The following is a 15848-nucleotide window of genomic DNA, read 5'->3' on the forward strand; positions in this document are numbered from 1 at the left end:
TGATTTTATACAAATCTTCAAATAGTTTTCTATTTCTGTGTATAATATCATTTAATTCATGTGTCCATATATATATATATATTCTATTTCTTTAAATAATGCCATTTCTTTCATAATTATGTGTATATACATGTATATTCTATTTCTGTGAAAAATGTCATTATTATCATACAGACGTACAAACACACACACAATTTTGTTCTCTTGTTATATTGGTCTATCTAAGACTTCAAGAACAGTTCTCAACAGTAGTGGAGAGAGTAGATACCTTTCTCTTCTTCCTAATGCTCAATTTTTCCCCTATTTACTATAATGTTGACTACAAGTTTGACAATGTAGCCTTTATTAAATTAAGGTATGTTCCATCTATTCCTAATATTATCAAAATTATTTTTCTTTTTCATACAGTGTTGTTATATTTTCTCAAAAGAATTTTCTGTATTTAATTTGTCTATGAGTCTATGTGATTGATAGATAATGGGTATTGACTGCTGTATGGTGAGCCATCCTTATATCTCTGAAGAAATTCAACTTCATCATGGTGAATAATCTTTTATATGTTCTTGAATTGTAAGTATTTAATGATAATTTTTTCATTTGTGCTCAATGAAGTTATTTTCTGTGATTTTGATTTGTTATGATAGTTGTATTTTTATCAGTATTGGAGTAACGGGGGTCCTGGGTTTATAATTAATTTATTAGTACTGTTTCTTTTTCTGAGCTATTAAATGATTCAAATGATATAGATTTATTTTTCTTTAAAGACTTGGAAGACATCTAAACTGAATTTGTCTAGTCCTATTGGGGGTGGGGGTGGGCATTTTTCTATCGACTTCCTTCTAATTGTTTTCAGTCTCTTAAGGTTCTAATAATTACCTTTTCAAGTGTGTGATGATGTTTCATTGTGGGTACCAGTTCATTTCCTGTGATTATATATAGTAAACTCTTTTATGTATGCCCAGCCAGCTCAGTTTTCTTCTTCAAAAAGTGATTTACAGCCATATAATCATTCATGAAGAAAAGAAAAAGACAAAATAAGACAAAAAATTGGGAGAATTCAGAAAAAAAATAAGAGGAATATGATTTTATAGCAATCAATCTTGGAGTAAATATGTGTATGAAGGTAGTGTGGACTACATTGAAAGAAAAATTTTACATATAATTAAAAAGTAGGTGGGGCTTGTATAATGATCAAAAACCCTGAAGAAGTATGTTGTGATACTGAGTAACTTAGAAACTAAAATCTAGACTGAAAACAGAGTCAGAGGCTCATAACCAATCACTGGACTGAGCACAGGAAACCCAATGGAGGAGTTAGAGAAAGAACAGAGGTAGCTGAGCAACCCCATAGGAAGAACAAAAATATCAACCAACCAGACCCCCCAGAGCTCCCAGGAACTAAACCCCCAACCAAAGAGTGCACATAGAGGGACCCTTGGCTCCAACCACATATGTAGAAGAGGATGGCATTGACTGGCATTAATAGGAGGAGAAGCCCTTGGTCCTGTGAAGTCTTGATTTCCCCAGTGTAGGTGAATGCCAGGGCAGTGAGATGGGAGTGTCTAGGTGGGATGGGGAACACCCTCACAGAAGCAGGGGAAAGTAGGGGGAAGAGGGGGGTCTGGAGGGAAAGCAGGAAAGGATATAACATTTAGAATGTAAATAAATAAAATATCCAATAAAAATCCAGAATGAAATTAGATCAACACTAACCAGATAAGCATTATGACTGTTTAATCCAGTCTATAGGAAACAACAGAGAGAACTATAAAGTTTTCAGTCATAATACAAATGAGATATCTATTATTCTCCCATAAAATGTGTTAGAATCATAAAATCATCATGAAACAAGGGAATGAACAGGGATACATGCAATACAATTAATAAAAAGTAGTAAATATTAATAAACAGGTAGCTCAGTTGTTAGAGTTAGCATAATGAGAACATAAGGCCAAATTTACATTTAATTACTAGTGGCACAGCACTCTGTGAGTTTAAGGCCAGCCTGTTCCAGGATAACTATAGAGATAAATCATGTCTATAAAAACAAAACCAAACAACAATAAAAACAAAAGAATAATTTACCCATATTTTAAAGACAGAAAACTTTAAAGTTGATTTTAAAACATGATGAATTTAAACCAACAATTTAGAAAAAATTGTTATAAAATTTGGAAAAATCATAAAATATGAATTTTTAAACCTGGAAAAAATAAAAAGGATAAATAGATTTTACAACAAACTTTAAAAATATAAGCTATGCTATAGCGATATAAAAGACATAGATCATTAGGAAAGTTAATTAAAACAATGTGAAATACAGTGATCTGTGTGTAAATGAACATTAGAACTGAAGAAAGACAAAAGGCAAGCATTATTTTAAGAACTAAAGAAAGGAGCATAGTCGCATATTTAATAATATCTGTAAAAGAATAAGTGGATCCTAAGAAAACTGTTATGTTTTTCTGAAATCTAAGGGCAAAGGTAAGGAGATGAATCACTGGGTAATGATCTAGCTTCATAAATGTGAGGACCTGAGTTCTATCTCCAGGATTTACATACACGATGAGTGACCCAATCTATAATCCATTCATGTAGGAGGTAGAGACATGAGATACTTGGGACAAGGTGGTTACCTAGACTATCCCAATAGGTGAGATTCAAGGTTCAAGTGAAATATCCCCCTCAGTGTATACGAAGGACACCAATTAAAGAAGCCTTCTAATATCAACCTATCAACTTATAGCCACCAACGACACACATTTGTTATCTTGGAGAAGAACACATGCATACACACACAGACACACACAGACACACACACACACAGACACACACACACACACACACACACACACACACACACAAATGATAAAGGTCTTCACCCTATGGCTGAAATCACCATGCATTCAGACATGAAACCAAGAGGACCTAATCTGGAACTGATCTGAAAATCTCCCTGAAGATTATTTCTCATTGTACCAGAAGGCCAAAAACTATGAAGCTTCCAAAGAATGGCAATAACCAACAGTACTACTACATGAACCACAATACAAGCACTGCATAATAATCCTATCACAGTGGTGCACATATCTCACTATTAACGGACAACTCTCTAATTGGAGCTAAAATATACTCAACAAGAGGGAAATCATGCCTTGTACTAGAAACCTACATAACTGTGCTGGATTAGCCAAGTTATAGATCTTGGGGAAGAACATAAAAACACTACTTTATTAAATCAGCATACTCCCTAATTATTTTTAAATATTTAGTGTTTAGCCTTCATTATGAGAACTTCTCTTTGCAACAGATGGAATCCAGGACAGAAAAGTATTGATCAGAATACAGTGTTGTGGAAACCATTCTCAACTAATATATCAGCACTAGAACCCTGCAACTAGCACTCAAGTATAGCACAACTGGGGACAGAAAGACTGTAAGAGCAGAGGAACAGAAGATTTCCTCAAGAAAGTGTCTCCTAGAAATTTCAGAGAACTGACACAAACATGAACAAGAACAGTAGCAATAGACATGCTAACACGAAAGGGGAGAAAGTCCTTGAAACCTCAACTCCTGACAAAGAATTATACATGGCTGAGGAGTACTGAGAATTGGAAAGACTTCTCCATGAAAGAGCATACCAACTGTTTAGCCAATAACATTGTCCTCCTGGAAAATATAAATATTCAAGTAGTAACAAGTAGTGTTATATGAAATGGTAACATTTCATTTATATATTTAGAAGTATGTGTGTGTGTGTGTGAATGTATTTTATAACAATAATTTAAGAGAAAGAGGATATCAATTTGAAAAAGGAGTGGTGAGTATATCTGAGACATTGAAGGGAATTGATAGAAGGGGTGAAATGATGTAGAGTTATAATATGGTCTAAAATATAATTAAAAACTTAAAGAATTAAAAACAGAATTTATTCAAATCTGCAATTAAGAAAACATAAATGAAAGCTAAAGGATATAATGTAGGAAGAAGGTAAAAACTATTAAAAAGTGATTAAAATGGCTGGAGAGATGGCTCAGCGGTTAAGAGCGCCCGACTACTCTTCCAGAGGTTATGAGCTCAATTCCCAGCAACCACATGGTGGCTCACAGCCATCTGTAAAGAGATCCGATGCCCTCTTCTGGTGTATCTGAAGACAGCTACAGTGTGTACTTATATATAATAAATAAATAAATCTTTAAAAAAAACGTGACTAAAAGCTTAAAACAGCACACAGATTACAAAAGCAAGAAAGAAAACGGTGAGAAGTATTTGTTGGTTGAAGCCAGCAATCTGGCTATGGCAATTGAACCTGCCGTCAAAAGCAAATTTAACCTTAGGTAAAAGCACAATTGTTAGAGATTTAAAATTAGGTAAAAGAGTACAATTGTCTGAGAATACAATTGATCCTCTGGTATTGGCAGCTGACTGCAACATTCCTGTCTGCAGGAACCATTCCATGATCCACTCAGGATTTGAGAGGAGTTCAGGGATTCTGATGGAGAGGGAACTACCTTCATAGCAATCTAGAATGGAGAAAAACATTACATCTCTTTGGCAAGCTCCATGGATGAAACCAGAAGCCATTGGGTCAATATAATGTTATCAAGAACTAGAGCCCTCTGGCCTGCAGAAGGCACAATACTGATCTGGAAGGTATACCTCTCCTTGGAATATGGGGGCAGTAGCTTAATACTGTTAACCATCCTTTCTTTGTGTAAGAGTGTGTGTATGGTGTATGTGTGTGTGTGTGTGTGTGTGTGTGTGTGTGTTTGTGTGTGTGTGTGTGTGTGTTTAAATGCACATTCAAATGTGAGTGGATGTGTTTAAAAGTCCAGAGGTATCAGATCTCCTAGAATTGGAGTTACAAGTGATTAGGATGATCAGTTCTGGGCACTAGATTTGGATTGAACTCTTTAATTGTTGATCAGTCTCCACAAATTAACAAAATCAGCAATGAATAGGGAAACATAAGAGAATCAGAGGAAATTCAAAAAATCATCAAATCCTACTAAAAATCCTATATTAAACCAAACTTGAAATTTTGGAGGAAATGGACAATTTTCTAGACAAATACCAGCTGCCAAAGTTAAATCAGGAACAGATAGACCATTTAAACAACCTTGTAACTCCTAAAGAAATAGAAGCTGTTATTAAAAGTCTCCCAAACAAAAAGAGCCCAGGACCAGATCAGTTTAGTGCAGAATTCTATCAGACCTTCATAAAAAGACCTCATAGCAATACTGTCCAAACTATTCCACAAAATAGAAATAGATGGAGCACTACCAAATTCCTTCTATGAAGCCACAATTACTCATACCTAAACCACACAAAAACCCAACACAGAAAGAGAGTTTCAGAACAATTTCACTTTTCAATATCGACACAAATATTGACTCAATAAAATTCTTACAAACTGAATCCAAGAACACACCAAAACAATCATCCATCATGATCAAGTAGGCTTCATCCCAGATATGCAGGGATAGTTCAATATAAGGAAAACCATCAATGTAATACACTATATAAACAAACTCAAAGACAAAAACCACATGACCATTTCATGACCATTTTAGATGCTGAGAAAGCCTTTGAAAAACTTCAATACCCCTTCATGATAAAAGTCCTGGAAAGAACAGGAATTTAAGGCCCATATTTAAGCATAGTAAAAGCCATATACAGCAAACCAGTAGCTAACATTAAACTAAATGGAGAGAAACTTGAAGAAATCCCACTAAAATCAGGGACTAGATGAGGCTGCCCACTCTCTCCCTACTTATTCAATATAGATCTCAAAGTCCTAGCCAGAGCAATCAGACAACAAAAGGAGGTTAAATGGATACAAATTGGAAAGAAAGAAGTCAAAAGATCACTATTTGCAGGTGATATGATAGTATAATTCAGTGACCCCAAAAGTTCCACCAGAGAACTACTAAGCCTGATAAACAATGCACTGATCACATGAAATTCAAGAAGAATGAACAAAATGCGGATGCCTCACTCCTTCTTTAAAAATGGAACAAAAATATCCATAGTATAGGATAGGGAGGCAAAGTTTAGAGCAGAGACTGAAGGACTGGCCATTCAGAGATTGCCCCACATATGGCTCATATATTTATACAGCCACCAAAACTAGATAAAATGAATGGAGTTAAGTATATGTTGACAGGAACTGGATATAGTTTTCTCCTGAGAGACACAGCCAGAACATGTCAAATACAGAGGCGAATGCCAGCAGCAAACCACTGAACTGAGAACAGGACCCCCGTTAGAGGAATTAGAGAAAGGACTGAAAGAGCTGATGGGCTTTGTGACCCCATAAGAACAACAATGCCAACCAACCAGAGCTTCCAGGGACTAAACCACTACAGCAAAACTATACATGGACTGCCCCAGGGCTCCTACTGCATATGTAGCAGAGAATAGCCTTATTGAAGCACCAGTGGAAGGGAAAGCCCTTGATCTTGCCAAGGTTGGACCCCCAGTGCAGGAGAATATGGGGGGGGGCATTAATGAGGGATGGATGGGGAGGGGAACACCCATATAGATGGGGAGGGATACGGGATAGGGGACTGATGGACAGGAAACCAGGAAGTGTAAATGAAATGTAAATAAGAAATAGCCAAGCTAATAAAAATGGAGGAAAAAATCCTTAAATATTATAATTACATTTAGATGCTAATGACATTTTCTTTAAATATTATAATTATGTTTAGATGCTAATGACATTTTCTTGTATTGAGCTCCTTTTTTTGCCCCTCTGTCCATATCTCGCCTTTATTTTCTTTTTTTTTTTCTTTTTTCCATCTTTATTACCTTGGGTATTTCTTATTTACATTTCAATTGTTATTCCCTTTCCTGGTTTCTGGGCCAACATCCCCCTAACCTGTCCCCCTCCCCTATAATATGAGTGTTCCCCTCCCCATAAGCCTTTATAGTAAATACCTTTTTAATGCTTTGGGTATATAATTAGAACTTTCAAGAGTGGGTCTCTGCTAGGCCTTTGCCTTAGGCCTGGCAACTTGAGCATAGTATTGTGTCCTGGATATGTTTTTATTAGCAAGCAGTTAGAATAGCCTAGTGGATATTCTACAGTTTTAACACTTAAGATTGCAAGGAGACTTCAGCACGAAAAGAGACTATTTCAAAAATGACAAAGAATGTGTTCCAGTCATAACCACTTGAGACAGACCAACTCTAGAATCCCAAAACACTCTAAGACAAGTATCAGAGATTCAATCTGGTGGATTAATGGGAAATTTAGAGATTTGTCTCACGCTTTAATAATGGGTTGTGTGATGGGATAATGAGAGTTGAAGTAGCAGCTCCAACTGTAATAGGTACAAGTAATTTGCATTAATCTGAATTTTCACATGAGATAATCAAGATCCTGAATTTAAAGATTAGCATTATTATATAGACAGAAAGCTATATTTTATACAGTGATCAATGAAATTTGCAAAATTTAAATGACACACATCTTTTAAGTAGCACTGCATACAAGTTCCATCAACTGAAGAATGTTTGTAGTCTAGAGTAAAAGAAAAAGTTTGATTACTTTAGGAACTCCCAAGTTAATATTCTAATAGTGTAAAATCCTAAAATATTCACTGGAATTCATTTGCTAGCATTGTAACCTCTTCATAGCATTTTTAATCTCTTTGTTTCTTAAAGTATAAATGGCTGGATTCAGGAGAGGTGTGATAACTGCATAAAACACAGCAAGAAACTTGTCCACCCATGTTATGCTGACTGGCCACAGATAGATGAAGATGCAGGGCCCAAAAAATAATACCACCACTATGATGTGGGCAGTACAAGTAGAGAGAGCTTTGGATGCCCCATCCTTAGAATGAAGGCAGACAGTAGTCAGAATATGGGAGTAGGACATCAGCAACAGAATGAAGCATACGGCTGCTAGCACCCCGCTGTCAGCATTTATCAAAATTTCTAGAACATAGATATCCAAGCAGGCTAGCTTGATGACCAATGGAATATCACAGAAAAAACTGTCTAAAACTCTGGATCCACAGAAGGGCAGATTTACAATTATAACCAGTTGGCTGATTGAATGCACAAAGCCAATGATCCATGATGCCACCACTAATCCAATGCACATATGTCTGTTCATGATGCTAGAGTAATGGAGTGGCTTACAAATGGCTACATAACGGTCATAAGCCATTGATACAAGCAGTACCATCTCACCCCCTCCGAAGAAGTGACCAAAGAAAATCTGACACATGCACCCTCCAAAGGAGATCGTCTTCTTTTCCTTGAGGAAATCTATAATCATCTTAGGTGTAGTGACTGAAGAAAGGCAGAAGTCAATGAATGAGAGGTTGGCCAACAGAAAGTACATAGGAGAATGGAGACGAAGGTCAATGATGATTATGACTACAATAAAAATGTTGCCCAAAATGGTGGTTAAATAAAGTGAAGAAAATATCAGTAAGAAAAAGACTTGGAGCTCCCAAGAGTCACAAAGCCCAAGAATAATGAATTCAGACCCTTCAGACTGGTTTGTTTTCTCCATTTACTCCAGTTCCAAATTATTCTGAAGTAAAACATACGATGTGAGATTCTGGGACTAACAGAGAATATTAATTAGGAGGCGTTCTTAAATTCATCTGATAGAATTGATTAAACCTACTAACTTTGGAAATGACCTTGGCTTTTGGATATAACATTCCTTGTAGCATTCATACATTCTGTGTCCTAGAAATTTTATTCTCATTTATTTTTACAGATTAATTATTATATAAGTGCATACGAAGAAATGTGTGCTAATGCTAATGACCATTAACCAAACAATGACATTTGGGTTCAGAAACACAAATGAATGTAAATAAATATATAAACAAAATACAAGTATAACTATATGAAATGTAGAACAATTTAGTAAAATATAGTAATTGAAGAGTTCAAAGTGCATTTTTGACATAGTTTTTACAAGCTGAAAAGCAATAGAAAATATACTTTGTATGGAAATGATAAATTTTAAGAGAAAAGTAACAAAGCCAGGTCAGGTCAAAGGTAAGTAGGAATATGAGCACATAAGCACATTAAGATAGTCTTAATTTTTTCATTCTTACATTTTATCATATACTATTAGTATAATCTTTTCATTAAATAAATAGTTATGATAGATGCTTTAATACAAATGTGATCTGTAAAGTTCTATATGAATCTAAAATCTTAGAATACTGGTTCATTAATGAATCTCAATAATTATATGATTAATGAGTGGATAAATATGTATGTTACTTACAAAAATAGAAATAGTAATACTAATTCTGATAAAATTGTCAACATCGTTTCAAAATGACAGTAGTTGATTTTATACCAACTGAAAAACTAGTGAATTGTAAGATGTTTAGCCATCTGTGATAGGGTAAACATTCAGTCATCGAGAAAAAGTCATGAGTATTGGAAATAAATATTCTCTGTTCACAAATTCAAACTCTATAATTCCTGTAAAAATTTACTTAGAACCTAAAATATACTAATTACAGTGAATCAAGAGGCCTATTGTTCAAGGAAAAAAACTATAGTTTAGCTAAAATGTGACTTAATCAGAGGAAAGACTAATTAACATTAAATTTCTATTAGAAAGCAAAATAGTCTGTAAAAAAGAAAAAACCTGACATCTCGAAATCAATATGGAGCACAGTACAAATAAGACTTGGGTGAAGACTTGGACTAGGCAACTGTCAATTTAGTCCAATATTAGAAATATCTCATTCTCTGAGACTGGGATTGTGGTGCTCTATGCTTTAAGAATCGGAGCCCTTCATCTCCAGCATCTGTAATATTCCTGCTGACACTCAGTTGCCATGGACTGAAAAACCATAACTTTTAGAAGTTACAGGCTGGTCAGGGTAAATAATATAAGAAAGTTTATATTAGGTTTCCTATGATCAAACTAGAGAATTCTCATAACAAATTGTTTTTAATGAATTGCTCTCTACATATTCTATTCAATTCAGAATATAGACATTTTTCTCTGTACTTTTCAACCTCCTGATTCTCCGACCTTCCACTTGTGTTCAGTTTTCTTTCTCTCTGTCTTTGCTTCTTCTCAGTTCATCCTCTTCACTTTCTCTGCCTCCTTTTTAACCATCCCAACCCATTGCTTTGCCACACTTTATCATCTCTACAATGTCAAATCCTGGTTTCTTATAACATGTTAGTTCATCATCCTCTATCAAAATTAGAAAATGTCATAACCATGGCTAAAAAAAAACTATGTTTCTTTTATAACTGAAAAAAATCAGCAGGTACAATATAAAAGTAACGTAGTTAAGACCTAGAATCTAGAAGGGAAGATTGATTACAGAAGAGTTGTACTTACATGGGAAGATTCTATGAACTAAGAAGAAAACTATAAAATCTTCCTTAAAACATATTTTCTATGAGAAAATAACAGCATAGGATTATAAATGTACAAGTAACTATATTAACATATTCCATATCTGTACCAATCTATTGCCACTACTCTTGGCATTGATTATTCCAGGGCTCCTCCCTGTGCAGTCTCCATACTTGCACAGTTATACAAAAACATTGTTAATGTGGTGTTATAGTTGTAGTCTATTGTCATCCAAAGATGAAACAAGAACTTGATGAGAAAGTGTCAAATGTAGGAAAATTCTTTTCTATCATCAAATCAATAAAGATCAATTAATATCTAGTGAGTGTAATGAAATCTTCTAGGGATTGTCTATTTTATAATTTTAAGGCTATATGTATTATTTTGTACCAAAACCTAAAATCCCCTGCTTAATTTTCTCATATATTATTTTCTTTGAAAGTTTTTAATGTTTAAAAGAATTATAACAAACACCAATTTATACTAAACTAATTCATATTGGTCTCAATATTAATAATGACATTATAACTGACTATCAAGCATGCCCAATGTGGTAAGATTAAATCTCTATTCCAAAGAAAAGCACACTTCTAAACACTAAAGGATAAATTAGAGTTTGAAAAAAATTCAAGCTAAGAATAAAAAATGAAAATCCGACCATTTTCATATTTTAAAGTTGCTTATTTCAAAATCATATAATTGTGTCCCAGTCAACCTCTCTGACTTCCACACACAGTTGTTTTTAATATACTGTGTGACTAATTTTCATAACATCAGGAATGTATGAGATGCATAGCATGAATTCTCTAACATTATACCTTTACCTTCTGTGATATCGCCTTCAATCACCTTCAGTTTCTTAGTTTCAAAATCACAATCTCTCTCTCTCTCTCTCTCTCTCTCTCTCTCTCTCTCTCTCTCTCTCTCTCTCTCTCTCTCTCTCGTGTGTGTGTGCATAGTATGTGTCTCTAAAAAATTAATAATCAATTGTAGCTTATCTGCAAATTTCTGGTAATTATAGTTACCTCTCAGTGTTTGTAAGAAATCCCTTATTTCATGAACACTATGTATCCCCATGGTTCAGAATCAGAATCATTCAAAGTAATTCTTTTCAGACAAGTCACCAATGGCAAAATACTCTTCTTGATGCTTTTCAAGATCAGACATCCTATAATTTCTTGACAAAAATCTTGATATTTCTGAAATCAATGTGGGAGTTTCAAATTCCACCTGTTGATATATGTGGTAAGATGGTATTAAAACAATGTGGAATTTTATTAAATATCCTAGAGACGGGGATTAAGAAGAAATAAACATTTCACATTTCATCAGAGAAACATAGTACCTGAACAAAGTTTTTTTTTCATGAATCAATCATTGTCCATAATTATAACAACACTCTGAGATAGTATCAAAGTAAAGCAAAACAATCTATTTTCTGCTGTGCCTAGGGTTCATGTAAAAGTGTAAGGTATATATTTAGTGTAGAGTAGCCTCTTGGGAAGGAAATGTTCTTCTATCTATATCTTGTTCTTTTGAGACCTCACAGTTTCAGAATTGAGAATACCAGCCAGCAGTGCATCCATCTGTTATTAAGTTGAGAATAAGGTGGTGATAAAAGAGACAGCTTTAGGTGACAAGCATTAGGCATGACTTTAAAACATTTCTTTCTTCAGCATTTTCAGATAGGTAATATATTAAAGAACTGAACTGACACGTGTCTGTGGCTCCTACATTACTTTTCTCAAAATAGTGGGTGACTATCTTTGGAAGTTCATCTAATTAATTGGTCACCAATATTTTCATTCATGATTACATGAAAATAGCTAGAAGGGGACAAAAGTGTCTGTGCTATGCATGAACAGTTTGTAATATATCTTGTTTGAAAAAAGTCGTTCAGGGATGGATATTTAGCCCAACAATAATCACTGATTTTAGTTTCATTCCCATATATGAATTAATAAATAATGAACTAAATTGCTAATAGTATTCCCAAACAAAAAATAAGGCTGTTATGCAAGAACAATATGTGTTATAAGAGTTATAAGATTTTTTAAGTATTTATTCTTCTGAGTTTGAGTAATATTACACATTTTTTTCTTATTTCTGGAACCCAGGATGAGTCTTCAGAGATGATTATATAACCTGGAATAATAAGGACATAGGAGGAAATTCATGACTAGTACTGTAAACCTAGTCAACTACCAGTGGCCAATGAAGTCCTGAACCCTAGAGCAAAACCTACTACTAGCACTTTCACAGTGCAACTACTGACTGTATTCTAGCTACTCATCCTGTGTGTAGAGATAAATATAATTTTAATGCCTTATCAAATGAGCTTCTTTTGTGACAGATAAGATACAAAATATCACAGAAATTAAAAACTGGTTGAAATACAGAGAATCACACACTATGAGGTGCCCAACACAATTCCTACACCAAAGGCTCAGGCAATAGCAAGGATCAGTGGCAGAAAGGTTTTAAGAGCCAGAATACTATGACTCCTTCTGTGAATATTGCTTGCATATAACAAGGAATTGGCAACCAAAAATTTCAATAATATGGTCATCCAAAGAAGATATGCAAAATAACACCAGTTGCCATAACACTGTGGATTGGGAAGATCCTACAATCTCCACCCTTAGTGAATAGATACAGGCAATAATGACTGCTGAAGGAAGGAGAGTCAATACCATCAGGCCCTAACAGGCTGTAGAATAGGTTATACAGGCATAATGTATCATTCATAAACAGAATACATATGAGAAATACTAAGTGGACTTGGCAGATATTTATGTGTGTGTGTGTGTCTGTGAGTGTGTGTGTGTGTGTGTGTGTGTGTGTGTGAGAGAGAGAGAGAGAGAGAGAGAGAGAGAGAGACAAGAATAATGAAAAACATCATAAATTTGTGAGATAGTAGAAGAAACCAAGAAGGGTTAGAGGAAAATAATGTACATACAATATCTATATATGAAATTCTCAAAAAATGGAACTATCCCCCACTGATAGAAGCCTCAACCTGAGTGGCCAGTATCAACACCCTGGAGACTCCCACTCACCCTGTCCCAGGTCTCTGGCATGTCCTAGAGTCCCCCAAAACAGACACTCAGTGATTTCCATTCTCTCCCCTATTCTGTCTACATCTGATCTTCCCCACCTCACTCCTTCCTCCTCCCTTCTCACACCCAGTTCCGTTCATCTATATCTGTTCTATTTTACCTTCTGAAAAAAAGTTATCCATCCTCCCTTATACCCTTCTAGTTATTTGGCTTCTTTGGGTCTATGTATTGTAGCATGTTTACCCTGTACTTTATAGCAAATATCCACATATAGGTGAGTACATGCCATATGTGTTTTCCTGAAAAGGTTCTGGGAGTCAAAGGATACCATCAATAGAACAAAATGACAGACTACAGGTTACAGAAAGATCCTCATCAACCCTACATCTGACAGAGGGCTAATATCTAAAATATATAAATAACTCAAGAAATTAGACAACCTAAATAGCTAATTTTTAAAAAATAGAGATACAGAGCTAAACAGAGTTTTCAACAAACAATCTTACATGGCTAAGAAACACTTAAAGAAATGTTCAATGTCCTTAGTTATCATGGAAATGCAAATAAAAAACACTGTGATTCCACCTTACACATACCGTAATAGCTGAGATAAAAAATTCAAGGGACCACACATTCTGGCAAGAATGTTGAGCAAGAGGAACACTCTAACACTGCTGATAGGAGTGCACACTTGTATAAACACTCTGGGAATCAATTTGGTAGCTTCTCAGAAAATTTGGAATAGTTTTACCTCAAAAGCCCAACTATACCACTCTTGGTCATATACCCAAAAGATGTCCTACCATCCTACAAGAACATTTGCTCAACTATGTTCATACCAGCTTTATTCATAATAGGCAGAAAGTGGAAACACCTAAATGTTCCTGAGCTAAAGAATGGATAAACAAAATGTGGTTTTCACAAAGAAATACTACTCAGCTATTAAATATAGGGACATTGTGAACTTTTCAGGCAAATGGATATAAGTAGAAAATATCATCATAAATGAGGCAACCATGACTCTAAACATTAGCAACCCTTATTAAATACAGAGAATTATAAAAATAGCATGAAACCAGGAAAGTTAGGAACTAACATGAATACGGTATGAGCAAGAGTATATTTAGTAAGATAGGCTAATGAAATTGTCAAATAATTTAAGTTTTAAAATAAATAAATAATTTCAAATACTAAATGTTAAAATGTTATTAGTGCTGGCATGGTAACTTAGTTTCACTAACATATGGAAAGAGCTTTATTTCATCCTCAGTACCTTCAAGTCAATACTCAATCCATCGGAACTGCATCCTTCACAGTCATAGGCTGGAACAATTTTTATCTCAGCACTTAAAATTGAAGATGAACCAGTAACTGAAGGTTAGACTGGGTGAATAAGCACAAAAATAATTCTGTCTCTATAAACACAATCAAGCAAACAAACCACTACTCTTACAAGCACTTGCCCAATTCCTTCTCTTGCCTGGCTTTGTACCCCATTGTACTTATACCCACCAGACTGTATAAGTCATTCCCCTGTAATAGAAATAATAGTGTGTCTAACATAATTTTCCATTAAGATCCACTCATTTCAATCCTATATATTAACCAAAACTATTGAAAATAAATATTCAAAACCTATGTTTTTGTTTGTTTGTTTGTTTGTTTTGTTGGTTAGTTGGTTTTGGTTTAAGAGACTGGGACTTGGCCTAAAGACAGGGTAGCTTCAATACATTATGGCACTAGACTCACCTCACACATTTACTTGCTGCCTCTACCCACTGCATGCTAACACTACTGGCATGGACCACTATACTCATCATAGGTTCATCCCTGTGTACATGGGATGGTGGTTCCTGGGAGCTCTGGGGAGTCTGGTTGGTTAATATCGTTGTTGTTCTTATGGGCTAGCAAATTCCTTCAGCTCTGTCAGTACTTTCTTTAACTGCTCCACTAGAGACCCCATTCTCAGTTCAATGGTTGGTTACAAGTAGCCTTCTCTATATTTATGAGGCTCTAGCAGAGCCTCTCAGAAGACAGCTATATCTAGGTCCTGTCAGCATGCACTTCTTGGCATCCACAATATTGTCTGGGTTTGATGGCTGTATATGGGATGGATCCCCAGGTGGGGCAGTCTCTGCATGGTCTTTCCTTTAGTCTCTACTCTATATTTCCTCCTCTGAGTATCTTAGTTCCCCTTTTAAGAAGGAGTGAAGCATCCACACTTTAGTATTTCTTCTTCTTGAGCTTCATGTGGTCTGTGAATTGTACCTTGGATATTCCTAGCTTTTTCCTCTAAGATTCACTTATAACTGAGTATATACCATGTGTGTCCTTTTGTGACTGGGTTACGTTACTCAGGATTATATTTTCTAGTTCCATCCATTTGCCTGTAAATTTCATGAAGTCATTGTTTTTAATAG

General features: G+C 35.1%; 1 protein-coding gene across 2 annotated transcripts; it reads right to left on the reverse strand.

Annotated features, from left to right (window-relative positions):
- Window positions 1-3225: 3225 nt before the first annotated feature.
- Window positions 3226-8536, reverse strand: LOC116900538 (olfactory receptor 4K3-like). 2 transcript variants are annotated; one of them, XM_032902265.1, is made up of 2 exons: window positions 7635-8536; window positions 3226-3280 (listed from the first exon to the last, which is right to left on the reverse strand). In XM_032902265.1, the coding sequence occupies exons 1-2, from the start codon at window positions 8531-8533 to the stop codon at window positions 3226-3228; spliced, it is 954 nt and encodes a 317-aa protein (XP_032758156.1). In that variant the 5' UTR covers window positions 8534-8536. The 2 variants fall into 2 exon arrangements, with proteins under 2 accessions (XP_032758156.1, XP_032758155.1); XM_032902264.1 differs by lacking the exon at window positions 3226-3280 and having other exon boundaries at window positions 7622-8533.
- Window positions 8537-15848: the final 7312 nt, after the last annotated feature.

The sequence above is a fragment of the Rattus rattus genome, chromosome 5 (genome assembly GCF_011064425.1).
Source record: "Rattus rattus isolate New Zealand chromosome 5, Rrattus_CSIRO_v1, whole genome shotgun sequence".
Taxonomy (NCBI): Eukaryota; Metazoa; Chordata; class Mammalia; order Rodentia; family Muridae; genus Rattus; species Rattus rattus.